At 45.0% G+C, this 25,515-nt stretch overlaps 1 protein-coding gene across 1 annotated transcript in view; it reads left to right on the plus strand.

Annotated features, from left to right (window-relative positions):
• Positions 1 to 25,515, plus strand: part of ctnna3 (catenin alpha 3) — a 1,079,953-nt gene that overhangs the window by 693,838 nt on the left and 360,600 nt on the right. Inside the window, exon 10 of the mRNA XM_033034268.1 lies at positions 10,161 to 10,253. Within this exon, the coding sequence (XP_032890159.1) occupies positions 10,161 to 10,253 (93 nt within the window). The remainder of the gene's footprint in view (positions 1 to 10,160; positions 10,254 to 25,515) is intronic.

The following is a 25,515-nucleotide window of genomic DNA, read 5'->3' on the forward strand; positions in this document are numbered from 1 at the left end:
CCAATCTTTCATCTTTCTCCCTGCTCCCCTACTACAATATACACTTCAAAATTAAAGGATGTTCTTTTGGGAAAGAGATGAGGGGAAATTTCTTTAGTCAGAGGGTGGTGAGTCTGTGGAATTCTTTGCCCCAGAAGAGTATGGAGGCCGTCAGTGGATATTTTTAAGGCAGAGATAGATACTGTAGATTTGTGATTAGTACAGGTTATGGGGAGAAGGCAGGAGAATGGGGTTAGAAGGGAGAGATAGATCAGCCATGATTGAATGACGGAGTAGAAACATAGAAACAGAAAATAGGTGCAGGAGTAGGCCATTCGGCCCTTTGAGCCAGCACCGCCATTCAAAATGATCATGGCTGATCAGTACCTCGTTTCTGCTTTTCCCCCAGATCCCTTGATTCCGTTAGCTCTAAGAGCTATATTTAACTCTCTCTTCAAAACATCTAGTGAATTGGCCTCCACTGCCATCTGTGGCAGAGTATTCCACAGATTCCACATAGCCCACCTTTGTCAGTATATATATATATCAGTAAAATAGAGCTTTAGTCTGGCAAAAATTCCGTGTGGATAAAATTTAACAAGTAAACAGAGGATTTTACTTCGGAGTCACGTGAGTGACTACGTGAAGAAGGGCCGTCCGTCTGCGTGCGCGTCATTACGTCCGAACGCAACACGCACGACGGACTGGCAGGCACTGAGTCCTCCCAGGCCGTCGGGATGGGCAGGTAAGGAAAGTTGAATCACTTACCTGCGTTCTTTCGGGCTTGAAGTTTTTTTCAGAGCCCAGATGTCGAGGAGACGGCCCGCGGGGATGTCGGCTGCCGAAGACCGCAGCTTTCCAAATAGCGGGCGACGGTCTTGTTCCCGACATTAGCGCCGACAGCAGAATCGGCAGGAGACTTTTCGCGGGAGCAGGAGCTCCATGGTTGTCCTGCGGGATGTAATGCCACCCGCAAGTCTAAACGAACCCGTTGACTCAGATGAGTCCGGGGAAGAGGGATACCCTCCCTCAACGGAGAGCGTCGGAGGACGACTTCTCCCACATGGAGCAACTTATGGAGAAGTTGCTCCAACAATGATCTGCTCCAAAGGAGGGAGCAGTATCAGCACGGCCTACAGCAGTGCCGGTGCCGGGAGCCTCGCACATGGGGCAGCCCAATGTCTTCCCCATTGGAGGGGGAACTACATGTGGAAGAAACCACTCTGAATCAGAGTACAAAGAAGAGGGGGGGAAACCTTCCCAGGGACAAGCAGAAGAAAGGAAGTAAGTAAGTAAGTTTTACTTATATTGCACTGTTTAAGTCAACACCAAAATGCTTTACATAAAAGGAATAATAAGCTTCCATACAAACAAACAGAAAATAAGTGCTTCTGCAATCATCCAGGTTCCACTGGTTGCTTCCCTGGATGGAATCTAGCTCTTGACAGCCCGGGTATTATGGAGAACCCGCAGGCAGCAGCACTTGTTTTCAGGGCTGCACAAATGTCTCCTGCTCTGAGGAGAGGAGCATTCATGGTCCATTTCAGTCTGACCAAAGCTAGAATCTCATTTAGGTCCACTGGAAGGGCCATGTCAGCACAGGTATCCCCAGGGGCCTGCGGCAGCACCTGTTTTCAGGGCTGCCTACGAACCTCACTCTCAGTGGAGGGGAGTGTGAATGATCAGTAGGTAACTAATCTCGAATTTAAAGTATGAACATACTGAAGCACATGCATATGGCCTCAAGAGCCAGCAGTTGGCAGAATATCCGTACAAGGCAGGCTCAGTATGATGAGGTTTTCAGACCAGACCCAAGCAGAGGTCGGGAGAAACATGGAATCCACACTCCTTACCAGTCCTACTCCCAATCAAGGAGAGAAAAGGAATCCGCATCAGGGGCCTTTGGGCTTACCACAAGACCACCGGTAGCCATGGAGGTAGGTGGGTCTGGGTTTACTGAAACAAGGGATTGTGGAGCAGTTACATGTTGGTAATTTACTCTTGTGTTCTTGTTCAAAATGACAATAACATGACATTTCAGAACTGTTTTTTTAAAAACAGATAATAACGTGATAATTTTACTGCACAACATACACAGGTTCCAAGCAGACTTGGAACTCGGACTGGAATTGTCTTCGAGGCAGGCCCTGTAATTTTGGGCAGGATTGCCATTCAGGACATGTGACAGATGGAGGATGTCACTTCATCCAGGTTTAACTCATTTGTGCAGTATAGACTTTTAGAAACAGTAATTTTGATATGGTTTAACTACTGTTTTATAGGAGCTTCCTATAAAATGGTCACATGGCATGCATCGACCTCAAAGATGCATACTATTCGGTGTCTATTCACTAAGAACAGGAGATATTTGAAGTTTAACTGGATGGTATGGATCTGCCAAATGAGTTGACATCAGCTCCTAGACTATTGACAAAACTACGGAAACCAATTCTGGGTCTACAAAGGTCTCAGAACCACATAGTAATGGCATATTTGGACAATTTCATTTTGGAGTCACCAAGAATTGGCAGAAGCATCAGTCAAAGCAAACCAAATCCCTGTTTGATAGAATTGGTTACCTCATCCATCCAGTTAAATCAAAATTGACACCTACAAGGGTAATTGATTACCTAGAATTTACTATCAAAAACAGTAAATATGTTGGTGACTTTGCCTAGGGGCAAACGACTATATTAATCAAGCCTGCTATGACCTGATAGTCAAATACTAGCCATCTATCAGGCAAACAGCGAGTGTAATTGGCAAATAGTAGCCGCATTTCCAGCAGTACGTACGGGCCTTTGCATTACCAGAATTACAGCGAGCAAAGGAACGAACACTCAGATTCCATGCAGGCAAAATTGGCAAAACTATGGATTGCCAGCAGAGGCCATTGTTGAATAACTACGGTGGATAACGAACGTGAGAAAGCTCAAAGTAAATTTGCTTGAAAGCCATCGAGGGTTCTTCAGACCTATGCTAGCAGCTAAGGATGGGGAGCCACTAACACAGTCTAGAGCTGTGGGGGCAGATGGAATGAGCAGCAGTCTGTAATTCCCCAACACATGGAATCAATTACCCAGAATTGTTGGGGGCACAATTTGGACTCAAGGGGTTCTGTAGCAATATGCAACCGGTGCTTGTTCAAATTCAGATTGATAACACCACTGCGGTGGCACATATCCATTAACAAGGGTGGTGTAAAATCTGTATCTTACGACAGATTGTCGAACCTCATTTGGCACTGGTGTATCAAGAGGAATATTTGGGAAATCTACGAGGTAGATATAACACGGTGACAGATGCTGGATCACGGATAGAATCATAGAAAGTAGGTGCGAGAGTAGACCACCAGGTCCGTCGAGCCCGCACCGCCATTCACTCATGGCTGAACACTAAACAGACACACTTACCCACAAACAGTAGACACAAGACACAGAACACAAGACACTACCCTCCCCTTTATACCGCTATCACCCCTCTCCACCCCAAGAACCGCGTGATCTCCTGGGGGAGGCAAAAAACCGGATAAAAACCCAGGTCCAATTCGGGAAAAAAATCCGGGAAATTCCTCTCCGACCCCAATCCAGGCGATCGACACTTGTCCAGGAGATCACTCAGGTCTACTATACTAACCATACCTAGGTCCATATCCCTGCCCTCTCCCCGTAGCCCCTTATCCCCTTGGCAGCTAAAAAAACATCTATTTTTGACTTAAATATATTTAACGTTTTTGCTTCCACTGCTCCCTGGGGCAGTGAATTCCACAAACTAACCACCCTCTGGGTGAAGAAGTTCTTCCTCATCTCAGTTTTAAAAGAGCCCCCCCTCACTCTGCAACTATGTCCCCTAGTTCTAGCCTCCCCGATCATTGGGAACATCCTCGGTGCATCCACCCGATCAAGGCCCCTCACGATCTTATACGTTTCAATGAGATCGCCTCTCATTCTTCTAAACTCCAAAGAGTAGAGTCCCAGCTTACTTAACCTTTCCTCATATGTCAATCCCCTCATTGCAGGAATTAATCTTGTAAACCTTCGCTGCACTGCCTCCAGGGCTAGTACATCCTTTCTTAAGTATGGACCCCAGAACTGTACACAGTATTCCAAATGTGGTCTCACTAATACCGTGTACAGCTGCAGCAAGACCTCCGTGTTTTTATACTCAATCCCCCTAGCAATAAAGGCCAAAACTCCATTGGCCTTCCTGATTGCTTGCTGCACCTGCATACTGACTTTTAGTGATTCATGTACTAATACCCCTAGATCCCTTTGCGTTGCATTACAACGCAGCTCCTCCTCATTTAGAAAATAACTTGCCCTATCATTTTTTTCCCCAAAGTGAATGACTTCACATTTATTAGTATTAAATTTCATCTGCCAAGTTGTTGCCCACTCACCTAGCTTATCTATATCCTTTTGCAGACTCTTCCTATCCTCCTCATCCCCTACTTTCCCTCCCATTTTCGTATCGTCCGCAAATTTTGATATATTACACTTGGTTCCCTCCTCCAAATCATTTATATAAATTGTGAACAACTGGGGTCCCAGCACCGACCCTTGCGGAACCCCGCTAGTTACCGGTTGCCATCCCGAGTATGAACCATTTATCCCCACTCTCTGCTTCCTATTCGTTAGCCAATCCTCTACCCATGCTAATATATTACCCCCAATCCCATAATTTTTTATTTTTAGCAATAGTCTCTTATGTGGCACCTTGTCAAAAGCCTTTTGGAAGTCCAAGTATACCACATCCACCGGTTCCCCTTTATCCACCCGGGTTGTTACTTCCTCAAAGAATTCGAGCAGATTCGTTAAACACGATTTCCCCTCCACAAAACCATGCTGGTTCTGTCTGATGAAGTCATGTTTATCCAAGTGGCCCGTTAGTGTTTCTTTAATAATTGTCTCCAACATTTTACCCACCACCGATGTTAGACTAACCGGTCTATAGTTACCCGCCTTCTGTTTACTTCCTTTTTTAAATATAGGTGTTACATTGGCCATTTTCCAATCCACTGGGACCGTTCCTGCCTCCAGGGAGTTTTGGAAAATTATCACCAATGCATCCACAATCCCCACTGCTATCTCCCTCAAGACCCTTGGATGTAATCCATCAGGCCCAGGGGATTTATCCTCCTTCAGTCTCATTAATTTCCCTAATACCACCTCCTTGTTTAATAACAACACAGAATGGATGTTGAATCAGGCAGTATTTAACGAAATAACTACACGATTTGGCATACCAGATTTTGATCTGTTTGCATCTAGACTAAACCATCAGTTACCCAGATATGTGTCCTGCAAGCAGGATCCAGGAACAAAGGCAGTGGATGCTTTCTCCCTCAATTGGGGAGGATTGTTTATGCATGCTTTCCGCAAATTTGTCTCACAAACCGATGCTTGACCAAAATCAAGCAAGACTAAGCCACAGGCATATTGGTAGTGCCAGATTGGCCTACTCAAGCCTGGTCCCCAAAAATTTTGGGAACTATAGTCCAGCCAGTTATGGCTGTACCCAAGAGCAGGGACCTCCTAGTGAACCCAGTTACAGGGAGTAATCATCCACTACACGAACGTATAAACTTGTTGGTCTGCAGATTCTGAGGAGGCCATTTCAAGGCATAGGACTGTCCGAACAAATACAACACAGTTCGGATAACAGATGTCTTGGAGTTTCCTATCAACTCTGTACTATAACTATAAACAAAGTTATAGTGCAATCAATAGTGCCAGAGGCGCACTTTCCTCCTATCTGATGCTGCAAGCAGGGCACGGGTCGATAGGAACGCACCCCTTTACAACAAAATTCATGAAGAGAATTTACAATCTAATACCTCTAACACCAAGGTACACGGACACATGGGATGTGAGCGTGGTACTAACCCTACTTTGACAGTGCGGACCGCCTATAACTAACCCTGAAGGTGGTATGCTGACAAAGAGTCCAGACACTGCAAAAGCTACGGTTGGACCACATGACCACCAATATGAACAACATAACATTCGTAATCAGGAACCTGATATAAACATAGCAGGCCAGGAATGCCAGGGATGGAGATCCAGTTCTTGGCATATCCAGAGGACCTACGGTTGTGTGTGTGGTAACATACTAACACCACTATCTGAGAGTTACGGAGGACCACAGAGGCTCAGAACAGACCAGAAGGTGTCAACACAGACCATCTTCAGATGGTCAAAGGGGGTAATGGCGGTAACAGAGTGAACGTTCGTATGGTTAAATCTCACTCCACCAGGGCTGCATCTACGTCGGCAGCAAGAGCAATGGACGTGCCTCTTGACAACATCCTAGTGGCTGCAGGATGGACGAATGAAATAACGGTCCACCGGTTTTATAACAAACCTATTACCGGACTGGGGGTGTTTGCACGTCCCTTTTTAAGTTCTGTCCCTTAGTTTACCCCCAAGGTTGGGAGGGGAAACTAGTTTTTAAAAACTTTTCTTTCATTTAAAGCATCAGTGTCCTTACTTAACTACGTAATGTCTGAATGCTTTAATGATTACACGCATCCATGGTCAATCCATTCAGTGTGTGACGCCTGGATTCGTAACCGGCGTAAAATCACAGAGCTTTGAAATCTTCACGTAGTCACTCACGTGACTCCGAAGTAAAATAGTAAGATTAAACGAGAACTTACCAGTTTGAAGTTTGATCTTGATTTTATGAGGAGTTACGATGAGCGATTACGTGCCCACCGCTCCCACCCTCATACTATCAAGGTCACATGGAAGTTCTAGTTTCTTCAATCTTACTATTCTCAGGTCTTCTTTTTATCTGTGATTTAACACCGCTGCTTTGAAGATTGACGCGCACGCAGACGGACGGCCCTTCTTCACGTAATCGCTCATCGTAACTCCTCATAAAATCAAGATCAAACTTCAAACTGGTAAGTTCTCGTTTAATCTTACTATTATGTTTCCATCAGGTGGTGTTCACTCTGTTACTACAGCAGGAAACGACAGCATAATCCACCAGACCATTTGCAGGAAACAGACTTTAGCACTCTCATCTCCCATCCAAAGGCACTGTTTATTTTTTTCTCTGCTCCATTAAGCAGATAGTTCAACAAGCTTGATTCATTTTTTATGTTCTTTCCATCTGTTGTTGGAGACTTCAATATGTGTTGAATTAAAGTACAGGGATTGGAGATAAGCTTGGCTCTATTGGAGGCAAAGTGGCACAGCTGCTAGAGCTGCTGCCTCACAATGCTTCCAGAGCGACATGGTGGTCTATTTAATTTCCACCCTCACCAGTCCCCAATCATTTATTGTCTGCACCAAAAGATGTGCCCTGGCCGCAGTGCATGCCACCTATGATATGTATTGCAACAGTCGCCACCTCCTGTATCTCTCACCTGCACTGTCCAGGGTAAGGTAAACTGGTACATGGGAACAGCTCCAACCTCCAGGTTTACCTCTCACTCGTATGCTGGCACGGCAGGAAATAAAGAACTCTCAGCACGACTGATCAAAATCTCAGGGTTCCCCATGTGCCAGCACCACGGGAGCAGCAGCATCACACAGAGTACACGACCCACTATTAACCAGATATCGGGACTAAATGCTCACCTTATTATACCAACGATAACATTCAAAAGGCGTGGAATCGGGGCCAAGCAGAGAGAGAAAGATAAAAGGCTGCGAGATAAGGAGAAAAGACACATAAAACGTGAAGGGAGGAACTGCAGATGCTGGTTTAGACGCAATGTGAAGTTAGAGGAAGGGATATAGCTGGAAGGCGATTGGGGTAAGGGCAAGGTGGGCAGAATGGAGAAAGAAATGGGTGCAGATCCAGGAGGGGGATAGTGAAGAGAGGGAGGGGGGCAATGGGGGGGGGGGGGGGGGGGGGGGGGCTGTGTTTGTTGGTAGTTAACTAAAATGGGAGGATTCAAAGTTCATCTCATTAGGTTGTAAGCTACCCAAGTGGACTATGAGAGCACAGTTAGATGTAAACTGCAGTAGCGTGTTGCTGATGTCACACCAAGGTCAGGAGAATTTCTTCCCTGAATGTTATTGTTGGGTTTGTGAAGGCATCATAGTCACTTTTATTGACAACAGCATTTTATCTGCAGATGTTTGATAACATTTAATTTAAATTCTCAAGCTACTGCGGTGTGATTTGAATTCCTATCCTCTAAATTACCGGCAATGGTACCATCACCACACCTTGATCTCTTGGGTTTGGGATGTTTGCAGCAGGAAAGATATATGAATTGTCAGAGGAAAGAGTGGGAATAAGAAAGAGTGCGAGAATGAAGAGTGAATGCGGTTTCCAGGGGGGGGGGGGGCACAGTGGCACAGTGGTAGAGTAGCTGCCTTACTGCGTCAGAGACCCGGGTTCAATCCTGATTATGGTTGATGTCTGTTCGCAGTTTGTACATTCTCCCTGTGACCAAGTGGGTTTTCCCCAGGTGCTTCGGTTTCCTCCCGCATTTTAAAGATGTACAGGACTGTAGGTTATTTGGCTAAGAAATTGTAAATTGTCCCTAGTAGTAGGATAGTACTAGTTTCAGGAGTGATCGCTGGTCAGCGCAGACTCGGTGGCTGAAGGGCCTGTTTCCGCGAAGAATCTCTAAAGTCCAACGTCTAAAGGAAGGGTTTGGACTCATATTTCTGAACACTAAACTTGTGGTTGCACCGACTCAATCTTTAAGTCCTGATCCACATAGAATTTCAAAGTGGCTTTATTTTCAGAAGACAATTTTGTTTCTTATCTCCCAGCATTCAAGGGGTTGGTTGCTCCTGTGTTGGTGTCAATTAAGGGCGGCACAGTGGCGCAGCGGTATAGTTGCTGCCTTACAGCGCTTACAACAACGCTACCCGCTCCACTCAAAGTGTTAATGGTGGACTCGGTGGGCCAAATGGCCTGTTTCTACACTGTATCTCTAAACTAAAATAAACTAAACTGAAGAGATCCGTGTTTATATTGGATAGGGAGATGATTCACCTGTCAAGAAATTTTAACCCACAATGGTGACATGCGGAAAATATTGCCATCAGGAAGGTTAGACACGGTAACCTTGTCTCTTCAGCTAGGCATGTAAACAACTCTCTCTCTCTTCAAGGTTACCAAAGGATGCAAAGACAATGCGTGTGTCTTACTTATTAGTTTAGTCAGATTAGACTAAAAATGGCCCAGTCACCCTGAGGCTCGTTTGGATGAATCTGAATGTAAATATTATGTCATATGAAAGTCGTACTATGATTTAGCAAGCCCAGCATAGATTAATTAACACATAGTTACTATTTGAATAGATTTCTAATTAATTGTACCCTTAAAATATGTAATAAGTTAAATACTTATTTTAGCAGCTAATATATAGGAAGGAACTGCAGATGCTGGTTTAAACCTAAGGTAGACACAAAATGTTGGAGTACCTCAGCCGGACAGGCAGCATCTCTCGAGAGAAGGAATGGGAGTCCCTTCTTGTTAGCTAGGAGATGGTAACAACAAAGTGGTATGAATATTGACATCTCTAATTTCAAGTAACTCTTGCTTTCCCTCACTCTCCATCCCTCCCCCTTCCCAGTTCTCCGACCAGTCTGCATGTCCCTAATTACATTTTATCTCTGTTTGCTTTGTTGTTACCTCCTCCTTGTGAACAATGATTGATTGATATAATTGATATAATTTAATTGCCACACAACCAAGGTCGGTGGAATTTGGGTTGCCAGCAGCGGTACAATAATAAAGAACACAACCACAATAAAATTTTTACACAAACATCCACCACAGCATTCATCACTGTGGTGGAAGGCACAGAGCTTGGCCAGTCCTCCTCCATTTTCCCCCGTGGTCGGGACCACCACCCTCCACAGCCGTTGCTGCGGGCGTCCAGATGGTAAGGGACAAAGTCAAAGTCAAGGTGAGTCCAGGATCGGCTCTTCCTAACCAGAGACCGCGGCTTCAGGCTGGTGTAGGCCGCAGGTCTTGATCTCCACCCCTTTGATGTCTCGTTCTCACACCTAATACTTCCTTATCTCTGTATCTCCCCCTCCCCTGTCTCCTAGTCCGAAGAAGTGTCTCGACCCGAAACATCACCCATTCCCTCACTCCAGAGATGCTGCCTGCCCCGCTGAGTTACTCCAGCATTTTGTATCCATCTTTAGCAGCTACGTTGTTGGTATGGTTGGGCTGATTTCCCTCTTTTTGTTTTGCAGGTGGCCAATCTTGCTTGTTCAATGTCAACCAACAAAGAAGGAATCAATATTATTCAACTGGCAGGGCACCACATTGAAGCCATGTGTCCTCAGGTATGGAATACATGTTTAAAATGTGTAGTATCTGAACATGTTCAAAAGAAGCAACTAAGATTAAGTCGCCTTACAATAAGTCTTTCCTAATTTCTTCCTCTCCTCTCTGGAGAGAGAAAGGTGCCTTTGAAATACTCCCATTAATTCCGGAGCGTCAGGTTAGATCTCAAACCCTGATTGAATGTTGAATGTTGAACCTAGGGTGGGTGCTGGAGGTTGGACGGGCCCCCTGGTAGATGCAGGAGGTTGGTCGAGGAGTCGCTGCTGAGAATGAAGAGGGACCTGGCATTGGGGGGGCCGCCAAAAACAAAAATGGACCATGGGTACTACATTGAAGACTTTGTGACTTTGTCGGCGCAATATACGTGGTGACTCTTTGCATACCTTGTGTATGGTACGCAAAACAAAGAGTTTCACTGTTGCATGTCACAGTATCAATCAATCTAACCTTCACGTAGGTAGGAGCAAAGACAATGAGTGCTGATCGACCATCAGACAAAAGTCATACGTGACATCGTTCTAGATCCCAGCATTGGCCACGCAAATTTAGTCAAAGACAACAATCGGCGATCATCAGTGAAATCTATCTGGTTGTACAAGTCATGCCTCTAGACGCCATGCCTCTAGCTGAGGTCAGTAATTGTAGCAGGAGATAGGATAGAACAGAACTCCCTTTTTCTGCTGAGCTGTTCCGTGAGGTACATGCACTCTGAATTCTCTGCATTGAATTACTTGTAAACTATTCACTGCAGGGGAGAGGGAAAGGATTTAATAGGAATCTGAGTGGCAACGTTTTCACACAGAGGGTGGAGCTGCCACAGGATGTAGCTGAGGCAGGTGCTGTAACAACATTTAAAAGGCATTTTTACAGCTACGTGGGGGTCAAAGAAAGAGCGTTCACGTCGCGACCCGGTTTTCACCAATCTTTCCACCACCATGCACAAGATGTACAAGATGCGCAAGACAGACAACATTGTATGCAGATGCTGAGAAGTGTGTTCAGCTCTGGCTGAGCAACTTCTAATCTTGTATGTGGACTCGATAAGAACACAGCTACGTGGATAGAAAAGGTTTAGAGGAATATGGGCCAAACACAGACACTAGCATAGATAGGGCTTCTTGTTCAGCATGGGCAAGGTGGGCTGAAGGGCCTGTTTCCATGCTGTATGGCTCTATGACCTTGACTCTATTTTCATGTATAGTCAATTATTTGGAGTTTTTCCTACAAACAATAGTGGGGTCAATGGTCAATAATTAATTTGTTACATTTGGCCACTCCCCAGTCCTCTGGGACATCACCTGGCCACTCATTGGCCACGCTCCAGTCCTCTGGGACCTCACCTGGCCACTCATTGGCCATGCTCCAGTCCTCTGGGACCTCACCTGGCCACTCATTGGCCACTCCCCAGTCCTCTGGGACCTCACCTGTGGCTAGAGGAGAAACAAAGATCCTCATCAAGGCCCCCACAGTCTCCTCACTCTGACGAGTGTCAGGGGTTATGGGGTGAAGGCAGGAGAATGGGGTTGGAAGGGAGAGATAATCAGGCATGATTGAATGACGGAGTAGACTTGATGGGCTGAATGGTCTAATTCTGCTCCTATCACATGATCCCTCTTGCCTCGCTCAATAACCTGGGATAGATCCCAACTGGACCGGGAGACGTATCCATCTCAATGTTATTCAAGAGTCTCAGCACCACTTCCTTCTCAATCTCAAACTGTCCTGGTATATTTGTACTTTCCACACTGATCTTGCTGTCATCCCAGTCCTTCTCCTCAGTGGATATAGATGCAAAGTACTCATTTAGTACCTTACCTCCATCCTCCGATTCCAAACATAGATTTCTTTCTTTAACTGAGCAGTCCTGCTTTCTCCCTGGTCACCCTCTTATTTTTTAACGTACATATACTTTTTCTTAATTCAACTTGCCAATGATATTTCATGGCCCCCGTTAGCCCGGTCTGAAGCCCATATCTTGAGTTTTAACCTGTCCACATTTTGACTTTGTAATTATAGGCATGTTTATGACTTGATGAAATTCAGTGACAGGGTTCAAATGAAAGGAAGACTGTTAGAGCAATTACTTTGCGTTAAACTAGTTGAAGCATTTATGGTTAAAGTCTATGAATGTTGCCATGACGCTAGTTTCTAAATATCCTTTGATCTAGTTACTGGCAGAGATTTAATACTGAGCAGTCTATTGAGATCGATCCTCAAGATCATGGGTAGAGCATTCTGATAAACAACTTCAACCTTCCCAGTGACCCAGCCCTCCCCCCCCCCCCCCCCCCCCAGATCCCCATATCTTTCAATGTCATCTCCACAAGAGGCGATGAAACAAAAATAACCCAGACCCAATAAGAAGAAACATACTGCAATTCCCTCTCTGACAGCCTCCAGTCATGGTGGTCAAGCAGGTCGAATGTTATCACTTACTTACTCACGACTTACTTTATCCGTTACTTTATAGCTGACGTGCTCTCTGTCCCAGTGGGGAACCAGCGCAGCTTCCTCTAAAAGGCAGGAGTCGGCTCATTGAAAACAGTATTGATGTGCTCCAGATAGAGTCATCATCTATGCCGAACGTCATGCCCCATCTAAGCTAGTCAAATTTGCCCACCTTTAGCCCACATCCCACTGAATTATTCCTCTCCGTGTACCTGTCCAAGTGTCTTATAAATGCTGTTATAGTACCTGCCTCAACTATCTCTTCTGGCAGCTCGTTCCATATACCCACCATTCTCAGAGTAAGTAATTGCCCCTCAGGTTTATATTAAATGCAAGTCGGGCAGCTGTGAGAAGTGAAACAGAGATAACATTTCAGGCGGAAGACCTTTTGTTACAAATGGGAATGAGCAGATTTCGGTACTTGCATCGTAGTACAGCAGGTCACAGACTGTAGACTCTCTGGCCTGACCTAGTGAATGTGTCTAATGGTTAGTAAGATCATTTAAATAGGTTTATGCTAGTCCAGAGTGTTCCTGAGTGTTTCTGTATGTGACGACTTGTCACCTCAGTTTAATGCAGTTACATTATTTTAATTCAGCTAAATGTCAAATTATCTTTTGTACCAAATCTCAACTAGGCTTATAATTAAAGGGAAATCAATACCTGGTGACAGCAAGTGAACATCCTGTTTAAAGCAGCTTCCTGCAGTGTCCTGGTGAATATCTTGGAGTTGGACATGTGATTTGAAAGTTACTCAAGAAGTTATCTGTGTGTGTGGTGGCTTCAGGAAGTTCTCTACCACAACTGGTGGCGCAGTGATAGAGTTGCTGCCTATCAGAGCCAGAGATGCGGGTTCGATCCTGACTACGCGTGCTTATCTGTACGGAATTTGTACGCTCTCCCCATCACCTGCGTGGGTTTTCCCTGAGATCTTCAGTTTCCTCCCACACTTCAAAGACGTACAGGTTTGTAGGTTAATTGGCTTGGTTTAAATGTAATTTGTCCCTAGTGTGTGTGTAGGATAGCGTTAATATGCGGGGATCGTTGATTGGCACAGACTCGGGCCTGTTTCCACGCTGTATCTCTAAACTAAACTAAACACAAACTAAATTAAATTATCTATGTGTGCAGTGGGTTCAGGAAGTGCTCCATCACCACTGCTGTCTCTCGAACTGATAAAAGAGTGCGGTATATTCCAAACAAAGGCAGAAAATACTAGAAGCACTCTGCAGTCAGGCTGTAGAGAGAAATAGTCAACATTTCAATCACAGAACGTGAAAGTTAGAAAACAAGGCATGCATTGTTGCAGTGGGGAGAAGCTGAGGCCTCGAGTACGCGTAGACCACTCTCGAGCATGAAGGAGAGTTACGAAGACCTCCTACGACCTTGTGTCGACCATGCTGCGAGTATGAGTCAAGGGCAAACTCGCCAGAACTCGCGGATTAGGTCGCCCAAGTGGGACAGCCCCTTAACAGGAACCTTATGGCCCTGACCACGGTATGTAACAGGGAATGTCTGTACTTCCATCGGGTATCCCTTCAACCTCCCCGACATTCCAGAGAAATCAATCCAGGTTTTGCATGACATTTATTCCACTTCAACAGATTGGGTGAAAGTGGGGACTGAATTCAAGGTAATGCACGTGTTGTACAATTTTCTAAATACGGCCAACTGTGTGAAGTCAATCAGTTAGGAGGTATAAATGTAACAGGATGAGGCAAGGTGCTGATCAAGGGCAGCGTTTTGCGTTTTGATTTGCGTTTTGTGTAATTATGCCGGAAGTAATACTCAGAGACAGACTTGTATTTGGCATGAAGTCCCAAGGGCGTGAGAATGACTGCTTCCAAAAAACTAAGCTGCCCCTGGAGAAAACAGATGAGATTTGTCATGCGGCAGAAAGCACAGAGGTGTTAGCCGAAAGTAACAGGACAGAATGTGAGTGCAGTGCATTAGCCAAGGAAATCTCCTGGGGTAACAGGAAAAATCCTTCAAGGCAAAGCTGAAGAAACCCCCAAGGACCTGACAGCATTGTACCTATGGGAAGAAATTTGTATTCCACGGCCGGTAAACATGCCTTGCTTTTGGTAATAAGTGTGACAAATATAGAAATAGATTTGAAATGAAAGTTAATGGGGGGAAAAAAATAATCTGCTTATGAACCACAGCTGGGACAATTGATGGAGGAGCCAGACAGCACAATTCTTGTTGTTTGTGTTCATAGTATGGGTGATGGTGAATGTGTCAGGTAACCAGGTCGAAGATAGACACAAAATGCTGGAGTAACTCAGCGGGTCAGACAGCATCTCTGGAGAAAAGGATTAGGTGATATTTCGGGTCGAGACCCTTCTTCAGACGATGAGGATGGATCACTGTGTATGTGATTGAAACTCCCCTTGACATCAAGGCGACATTTGATCAAGTATGACTTCAAGAGCCCTGGCTAAAGTGTAGTGAGCGGGAATCAGGGGAATCATCCTCTGCTGCTTGGAATCACACACAGCTCAAAGGAAGATGGTTCTTTTGGTTGTCTGGTCAATCATCTCAGCCACAAGGCCTTTGCTGCGGGAGTTGATCAGATAGGGTCCCAGACCCATCCATCCTCAGCTGATTCGTTTATGATCTTCCTTCGATTGCCACGTCAGAAGTAGAGGTGTTTGCTGATGACACCAAGGTATCCAGCACCATTCAAACACGATTCCCCACATAAGGAAGCAGTCATAAACCAGTTACAGCACAGGAACAGACCCTTCTGCCCATAATGTCTGTGTTGAACATGGTGCTAAGACCAACTTTTATCTGCATGTACATAATCCATATCCCTCCATTCATTGCATGTCCATGCGCCTAAAAAGTCTCTCAAATGTCAATATCGTATCTGCCTCCGCCACCACCTCTGGCAGCGTGTTCCAGGCACTCACCACCGTCTGTATAAAAAAAAAACGGCCTCGCGCATCTCAAGTAAATTTTGCTTCTCGCACTTTAAATCTACATCTGTATATGATGTTTCCATCCTGCGAAAATGGTTCTGTCTGTCTACCCTATTTATGCCTATCAGCCCACATCCAAATGCAGCAAGACCTGGACAATATCCAGGCTTCAGCTTGTAAATGTACTCGCCACAACTTATGTGGGGAATCGTGTTGAATGGTGCTGGATACCGTGGTGTCAGACTCGCTAGAATTTAGAAGATTGAGGGGGGATCTTATAGAAACTTACAACATTCTTAAGGGGTTGGACAGGCTAGATGCAGGAAGATTATTCCCGATGTTGGGGAAGTCCAGAACAAGGGGTCACAGTTTAAGGACAAGGCTTTTAGGACCGAGATGAGAAAATCATTTTTTACACAGAGAGTGGTGAATCTGTGGAATTCTCTGCCACAGAAGGTAGTTGAGGCCAGTTCATTGGCTATATTTAAGAGGGAGTTAGATGTGGCCCTTGTGGCTAAAGGGATCAGGGGGCATGGAGAGAGGGCATGTATGGGATACTGAGTTGGATGATCAGCCATGATCATATTGAATGGCGGTGCAGGCTTGAAGGGCCGAATGGCCTACTCCTGCACCTATTTTCAATGTTTCTATGTTTCTATGTTAAATGGCAAGTAACGTTCATGCTACACAGGTGGCAGACAATGAAGATTTTCAATAAGAGAATATCAAGTTATCACCCCCCCCCCCCCGACATTCAATGGCATCACCAATACTGAATATCACACTATCAATGTCCGGGAGCTTACCATTGATCAGAAACTGGACTAGCCATGTACACAATGTGGCCAGATATTCTGCTAGCATCAGCAGTTTAGTTTAGTTTTAGAGATACAGCGCGGAAACAGGCCCTTCCGCCCACCACATCTGCACCGACCAGCGATCCCCACACACTAGCACCATCTTACACACACTAAGGCCAATTTACACTTATACCAAGCCAATTAACCTACATTCCTGTACATCTTTGGAGTGTGGGAGGAAACCGAAGATACTGCCTGACCCACTGATATACTCCAGCACCTTGCGTCTATCTTCGTGTAAAACCAGCGTCTGCATTTCCTTGTTTCTACTTGCTCTTATGGATGGCTGATGGAGATAACAGGTGCCGGACATAAAATAATTCCACTTTCATGTAATTACAGTGTGTTTCAAATAGGGTCCAATAGTTGGGGAACCGCAGATGCTGGTTTAAATCGAAGATAGACACAAAATGCTGGAGTAACTTAGCGGGACAGGCAGCATATCCAGAGAGAAGGAATGAGTAACGTTTCAGGTCGAGACCCTTCTTCAGAAAATTTTAAGAAAATAATTTCTTGTCCAGGAATTGAAAAGTGTGAGGAATTGAAAAGTGTGAGATGCCCGTGACACTTCAATTACAAGAATTTGTTGCAGAATTGACAAATTGATAGCCCTGAAATTAGAATCACAAATCCACTAAGGAATTGAACCTAAACAAATGAGGAATGAGCATTAGCACTAGGTCAAATGTAAATATGGTGTAAAAAGCTCGCCAAATGTATTCTGGATCCTATAGTTAACCTCATCTGTAACCATAGTGTTATAAAAAATTGAATATATATATTATATATATAACCCTATGGTTACAGTTCAGATCAAGCAGACTATGCTCCCCCTCCACCAAATTTTATAACATTGTTTGATGCTTGTGTGTATGTTTAAAAATAAAGTGAATGAGACCACTGCACTGCTAAACTAGCCTTGTGGAATTGAGTGACTAAAAATGAAGTTGACTGTGGTGAATCGATTGAAGTTTTCTTCCATCAGACTAATATCTGCAAGTGTTTTCAAAAGCTTTGTATCTCAAACAAGGAAGAACTCAGATATTCTAACTAGACTTTACTCAGTATTGTGTGGGACAGATCCCAAGCATAAATTGTGAGCTAAACTAGATAGTTTGTGAAAAGGAACCTCAGGTACATAGCATTCCTATAGCATTGAAACAAGTCCTTTGGCCCCCATTAATCCAAGCCAACCAAGTTGACTAACCCTGCTACTCCAAATTGCCTATGCCTGGCCAATGTCCCTCCAAACCTTTCCCATCCATGTAACTGTACAAGAGTCGTAATTGTATCCACCACTAACACTTTGTCCCGAACGCGTACCATGTTATGTGTGAAAATGTTGCTGCTCAGGTTCTTTTTTAACCATCTCCCCTTTCATCTTAAACCTATGCCTTCCAGTTTTCGTCCACTCCACCCTGGGAGACTCTAAAACTGTGGCTATTCCCTTGTTTCCATGTTGTATCTTTCCGTGACTCCATAACTGTACGATCTTTCCCGTTAATTGGGGATTGTAGAAGAGTCACAATAGTGCAAACACATCTCTATTCTTCTGTAATTATAAACAAATTGTTTAAACAAAGTGAAGCCTTTGGAAATAATTTAGAACATTTTTACCAAAGTGATTCCAGGAAGGAATTAGTGAAGTGGATAAGTTGGGGTTGCGCGCTGGAAACGGGAATGTGGCAAAGAGATTGATTTGAGATATTTAGAATTGTTGGCTTGTGGAGAAAGTAGATACAGAGAAACTGGTGGAAAAGTGAAAAACTTCAATAACTAGAATGCAGCTATTTGGTAAAAGAACCAAAATGGATGAGAGGAATAGAATTTCTGCTCAATGGACAATTGAAATCAGAAAAGGACCACGTGAGAAATGGTGGAGTCAGATTCAATCACAGCTGAAAGGGATGGATTTGTGTTGTTATGAGGGACTGGTTCAACTGCTCTTATAAAGAGTAGGCTGAGGGGAAACTCTATGGAGGTATCTAAGAAACTGAGGGGCAGGGATAGGGTAGATGGATGGGTAAATGGATAAAGGGAGCCAGCCTAAATGCCAGCATACACTAGCTGCAGCCAAATGGCTTGTTAGCTGCCGATTTTGAAACATAATACTGTTGGGGCTGTCCCACTGCGGCGACCTAATCCGCGAGTTCAGAAGAGTTTGCCCTCGACTCAAACTCGCAGCATGGTCAACACGTGGTCCTAGGAGGTGCTATGAGGTCACTGGAACTCTCCTTCACCCACGAGGGAAGTTCCCGCATACTGAGGCCTCAGCTAGGTCGCGGACATTTTTTCAGCAAGTTGAAACATTTTCAGCAAGTAAAATTTGGTCGGCATGGTTCTTTTTAACTCGTAGGGCAGTGGAGTGGGGGCGCTATTTAGTTACAGGCAGTCGAGGGCAGCCGTAGGCAATCTCCTTCACTGACCGGGCATTTTGATTGGCTCATTGGAGTTTTCAGGACCAAGGAAAACCGACCGGTAGGTAAAATGCCTGCTAAACTTTATTATACATCTTAAAAGTGTCTCCACTCCTTCTCCCCCCCTTTCTCTCCCCTTCTCTCCCCTTCTCTCTCCTTCTCCCCCCCCCCCCCCCGCCCCCCTTGTCTTCCCCCCCCCCCCCCCCGCGCTCTCTAAAGGACTTACCGTACACTGTGCAGCCGTCTTTTACCTTCCTCTTCATCGCGGGTGTGAATTTCAGACAGAGCTCCCCCGCTTTTCCTGGCCCCCGCCTTTGCGATGTGTGTGTGTGTGTGTGTGTGTGTGTGTGTGTGTGTGTGTGTGTGTGTGTGTGTGTGTGTGTGTGTGTGTGTGTGTGTGTGTGTGTGTGTGTGTGTGTGTGTGTGCGCGCGTGCGTGTGCGGTTGGTCAATCCAGCTCGCGGTTTCAACGCGGACAGTCGATCCAGCTTGAGGTTTGTTGCCGCAGTGGGACAGCCACTTAAGTAAAAACAGCTACAGCAAAGCCCGCCAAAAGAGGGGGATATTCAATTTCAAGGCAAATGTACACACACACATATACACACACACGCACACACACACACACGAACACACACACGCGCATACGCACGCGCGCACTCACGTGCACACACACACACACACACACACACACACACACACACACACACACACACACACACACACACACACACACACTCACACACTCTTTGGATAATGTTAATAAGTTCCATGAAAACAAACATTAAGTTGAGCAAGATAATGGTATCAAATGACAAGCAGATGCATTTGTGCTTGAATGCACAAGGGACCATTTATTAGATGTAGAAAAGTTAATATTTCAGTCAAAAGGAATGATACAATAATAGAATTTGTGACATTACTTTTCTCTAATGTCAACAGTGATTGCTCATCCAGCCCTGGGTTTTTTTTCCAAGAGCATTTGTAACAATAATGAAGCCCTGAAACTACTCAATTTCATTTAAAAAAATTATTTGTGTCTCCAGGTTTGTCTACCTCGGAAAAGCTTCCAAACTGACTGTGCGTTTGCAAATTATTGCTAACTCAATTGCAACGATGACCTGAATAATATTGAATAATTTTTCAACCTCACCTTGAATACGTGAGGCAGTTTTGTTCAGTGCATTTAAAATGAAAGCCATGCAGTATGACAGTTTTAGATCAAATGATTTTTGTAGTGGGTTTTCTGTCCTGTCAGTCAGCGAAACCTATATATTCTCTACTTAGTTCTAAACTGACATTGTGGTTTTTCATCTCGTCGAGAAATATATCTCCGCACAGATGGAGCCCTGAAAAATAAAACAAAATAAATGGAGCCTTCCCTGACTCCCGCATGTTTCAAAGGGCTGTGCTGCCAACTGTGGCTCGCAAAGTATGATCACAGTTTGTTTATGCCCATCAAGTTTTCATAGAGCAAGATCCCAGAGATTGCTATTTAAACATCGAACAGTGCAGCATAGGAACAGGTCCTTTGGTCCTCGATGTCTGTACCAACCACACCATATAACCATATAACCATATAACACTTACAGCACGGAAACAGGCCATCTCGGCCCTACAAGTCCGTGCCGAACAACTTTTTTCCCTTAATCCCACCTGCCTGCACTCATACCATAACCCTCCATTCCCTTCTCATCCATATGCCTATCCAATTTATTTTTAAATGATACCAACGAACCTGCCGCCACCACTTCCACTGGAAGCTCATTCCACACCGCTACCACACTGCCAAGTTAAACTGTACATCTGTCCACGTCATAGAATGATAGAGTGATACAGTGTGGAAACACCAACTTGCCCACACCAGCCAACATGTCCCAGCTACACTAGTCCACCAGCCAACATTTGGTCCATATTCCTCCAAACCTGTCCTATCCATGTACCTGTCTGTTTCTTAAATGTTGAGGTAGTCCCTGCCTCAACTACCTCCTCTGGCAGCTTGTTCCATATGCCCAACACCCTTTGTGTAAAAAGGTTACCCCTCAGATTTCTATTAAATCTTTTCCCCTTCACCTTGAACCTATGTCCCCTGGTCATCAATTCACCTGGGCAACTCTGGGCAAGAGACTCTGTGCATCTGCCCGATCTATTCCTATCACGATTTTATACATCTCAATAAGATCGCCTATCATCCTCCTGCGCTCCAAGGGATAGTGTCACAACCTAGTCAACCTCTCCCTCTAGATCAGCCCCTCTAGCCCTGGCATCCTTGTAAATTTTCTCAGTACCCTTTCCGGCTTGACAACAGCTATAACGTGCCCAGAACTGAACACAATATACATGTGGCCTATATTACTCCATTACCTAACTCTGTATCTTAAATGTTGCTATTGTGTCGAGTTCCAACACTTCACGGGCAGCACATTCCAATATCTATATTACTAAAAGTCTGATCTTGACCACTTCCTGTTGTTCTGTATATTGATTTAAAAAAAAAAACGCTGCTACTTACGGCCGTGATTTTTGGCCATCTTATTCAGAGTCCCCCTCCGCTGCACAGGACAAGATGATTTTTTCCATCTATGAAAAATAAACGAGTTATTAGTGTTTAAAAAATGTTGAGATTCTCTCTCCTGAAGGCCACGCCCCTTCCGGAGGGACTATGAAACCCGGAAGTGTTGAGTGCCGCAGTCAGTCCCTGCAAGATGGGGGAGCGAGAGGGTCACGTATTCAGTCTGAGCTGTGAATAACACTGAACACTGTGAATAACTACTAAACTGTGAGTGGTTTTACTGACCTGTCAGTGCCCTTAATGTGGTTTGAAAATATAGTTTGGAAATGCTAAAGCTGTGTTGCCTTTGGTTTGGAAATGCTAAAGGTGTGTTGTCTTTGGTTTGGAAATGCTAAAGCTGTGCCAGCTTTGATTTGGAAATGCTAAAGCTGTGTCACCTTTGGTTTGGAAATGCTAAAGTTGTATTGCCTAATTAAAGTTGCCTTGCCTAATTAAAGTTGCCTTGCCTAATTAAAGTTGCCTTGCCTAATTAAAGTTGTCTTGCCTAATTAAAGTTGCCTTGCCTTCTATATAATTAATTGTCTAATGCACTATATATTGATTTTAGAAAAAACGCTACCACATACGGCTGTGATTTTTGGCCATCTTACTCAGTCCCCCTCCGCTCATCAGGTGCCGAGGAATTTTCCAATCGATGAAAAATAAAAGATTTATTAGTGTTTAAAAAATGTTGAGATTCTCTCTTCTGTCAATCACACCAGGAACGCCACGCCCCTACTGGTGGGAGGGGGGGGGAGGGACTATAAAACCCAGAAGTATAGGCGGGGCTCAGTCTCTGCAAGATGGAGGAGAGGTCACGACTCGCTGTCTTTAGTGTCCTTGCACCCTGCTTGAAATGGTAATGAAACTGCACTTGAATTTGGTGGCCTTGCACCCTGCTTGAAGTGGTAAGAAACCACTTGAATTTGGTGGCCTTGCACCCTGCTTGAAATGGAATTTCAAGGAACAGCCGTGAGTAAGTGAGCTGCCGGTACAACAGGCTTGAGTGACTGAGCTGCCAGCCCAATAATCCATTCGGCAAACAATGTTCATACTAGCCTTCTGGAAACCAGTCCCTTCAGCCCACAACACCCGTACTAATGCTCCAGAAAGCCCCTCCCCCCCCCCTACTGGCCACCAATATTGGAATTGGTGGAGAGGTGGAATATTGTATTGGGGGACCAGCCCTCCCGTGTGCTGCTGGGACCCAATGGGTCCCACTTAGTCTAGTATACATATACATATATATATACAACATATGGATATTTTTCAAAATTATTTTGTGAGACGCAAATTGATAGTGGGAACAAAATGTAAGTAGCCAGTGCTGACTAACCCATAATAACCTGCCTTTTGGAGAGCTACGAAAAGTAAACTTCCATTCATCTGTTATGAGGTCCAAATATTCCTCCTGAATACAGCACTTATATCTTATCTAGGTGCATATAATCATGTGAGGAATTGATCAGGTAGATGCACAGAGTAGGGGAACCGAGAACCAGAGGACATAGGTTTAAGATAAAGGGGAAAAAGATTTTATAGGGATCTGAGAGGTAACTTTTTCACATAAAGCGTGGTGGATGTTTGGAACGAGCTGCCATAGGAGATAGTTGTGGCAAGGACTTTTGCATCGTTTGAGAAACAATTAAACAGGTACCTGGAAAGGACAGGCTTAGAGGGATATGGGCCAAACGCACGCATATGGGACTAGTGTAGATGGAACATGTTGGCCGGTGTGGGCAAGTTGGGCCAAAGGGCCTGTTTCCATACTGAATCACTCTATGACTATGACACTATGTCACTGTAACTTTCGAAGGTGGACTATGTAAAGCATTTACGTAAAACGGCTGAGATTAGACCTCCTGACAGATTTTGGAAAAATGTACCAAAATTACATAGAATGGTTGAGGATTACAAAGTGGTTTCTAATTGATACAAACTAATTCTGAGTTATCATCTCAGAAGGTGAAGAATTTGTGATTCATAAATTGACATGTCGTCTAAAAGGCATGCACTGCACTTGAAGTGCAGTGTGATAGTGACTTGGCCATGAAGTGCTTATTTCATGCATCAGTAGGTCTATGACATGTTTTCCTTCACTCTTCCGTTGTAGTCCCTGGTTCGAGGCTGCACATCGGGATTCAGAATGGAAACGAGGACTGATGGTTGGATATCCAAATTGGGCTTATGGTGAGGGGATTTGAGTATTGGGGCCCAGCACACGTGTTTGGGCATTTGGGGCTAGGTCTGGTTGTTCACAGGTAGTCTGAGGTCTGAGCCAAGGTTGAGGTGGTGGAGGGATTTGATGTTTGTGTGTGGAAAGATAACGAGGAGGAAAGGGGGCAATTGGAGGTACAAAAGTGCCAATGACAGCCTCATAACTCAAGCAATTCAGTCTCATTCCTGATCTCAGTGGTTTGTTTCTTTCACGAGTGACTCAAAATGATCAGGGAATGGTGGCTGTCTTACTTCATTGCAGAAAAGAGTAGACAAAAATGGCGGAGAAACTGAGCGGGTGAGGCGGCATCTACGGAGCGAAGGAAATAGGCGACGTTTCGGGTCGAGACCCTTCTTCAGACTGATGTGGGGGTGGGGGGGGCGGGAAGAAGAAAGGAAGAGGCGGAGACAGTGGGCTGTGGGAGAGCTGGGAAGGGGAGGGGAAAGAAGGAGAAAGCGGGGACTACCTAAAATTGGAGAAATCAATGTTCATACGGCTGGGGTGTAAACTACCCAAGCAAAATATGAGATGCTGCTCCTCCAATTTAAGGTGGGCCTCATTCTGGCCATGGAGGAGGCCCAGGACAGAAAGGTCAGATTCGGAATGGGAGGGGAAGTTGAAGTGCTGAGCCACCGGGAGATCAGGTTGGTTATTGTGAACCGAGCGGATGGAGTTGGGCGAAGTGATCGCCAAGCCTACGCTTGGTCTCACCGATGTAGAGCAGCTGACACCTAGAGCAGCAGATGCAATGGATGAGTTTGGAGTAGCTGCAGGTGAACCTCTGCCGCACCTGGAAAGACTGCTTGGGTCCTTGGGTGGAGTCAAGAGGGGAGGTAAAGCGCGAAGTGTAGCATTTCCTGCGGTTGCAAGGGAAAGTGCCAGGAGAGGGGGGCGGTTTGGGTGGGAAGGGACGAATTGACCAGGGAGTTACGGAGGGAGCGGTGTCTGCGGAAAGCCGAAAGGGGAGGAGATGGGAAGATGTGGTCAGTGGTGGGATCCCATTGGAGGTGGCAAAAATGTCGGGGATTATTTGTTGTATGTGACGGTTGGTAAGGTGAAAGGTGAGGAAAAGGGGGACTCTGCCCTATTACAAGTGGGGGGATGGGAAGTGAGAACAGAGTTACGGAGTATAGATGAGACACTGGTGAGAACCTCATCTATAGAAGACGGGAACCCCCCCTCCCCCGTTCCCTAAAGAATGAGGACATCTCCGATGCCCTGGTTTGGAACATTGCAGAGAACATCCATTTTCAGTCAATGGGTGCTGAAATGAACAGCTCTAGATGAACAGTTTCTTTGGCAGTGTGGATTTCTGGATCATTGTGGCAAAACATGATTGTATCTTAATAGGTGCAAACGACACCCAAAATGGAAATAATTTCCAACCCATTGTTGGAGGTGTGGCTGTGTATGGTATAATTGACACTGGAAATAAGCATTCAAAACATCAATCATGCATTAGGTAAATAAACTATATCTCAATATCCCTTTGCATCCAGGGTTCCTTGGACTTACTGTCCTTACCTTTCACCTTTACGGAAACACTTTGGGTTTGAACTTCATCATTTCATTTGTTAGTAATTCCCACTTGTCAGAATTACCAGCAAGTTGTTGCTCTCAGCCTACTTTTGCCAGTTCTTGGTTTATGGTATTGAATTCAGCTTTCTACTTCCTCCACTTGCCAAGTACTAGGTATGTTACAATATTTACCTTCAGCGGCGCTGCAATTCTGCCACTGGCCGTGTGCGCAATTTTGGCGCTTTTGAGGGGGGGGGGGGGGTGGGGGGCGGGGTTAAAACGCGTTTTTTTTCTTACCTTGTCCTGGATTATATTTGGTTGGAGTG

The sequence above is a fragment of the Amblyraja radiata genome, chromosome 15 (assembly GCF_010909765.2).
Source record: "Amblyraja radiata isolate CabotCenter1 chromosome 15, sAmbRad1.1.pri, whole genome shotgun sequence".
NCBI lineage: Eukaryota > Metazoa > Chordata > Chondrichthyes > Rajiformes > Rajidae > Amblyraja > Amblyraja radiata.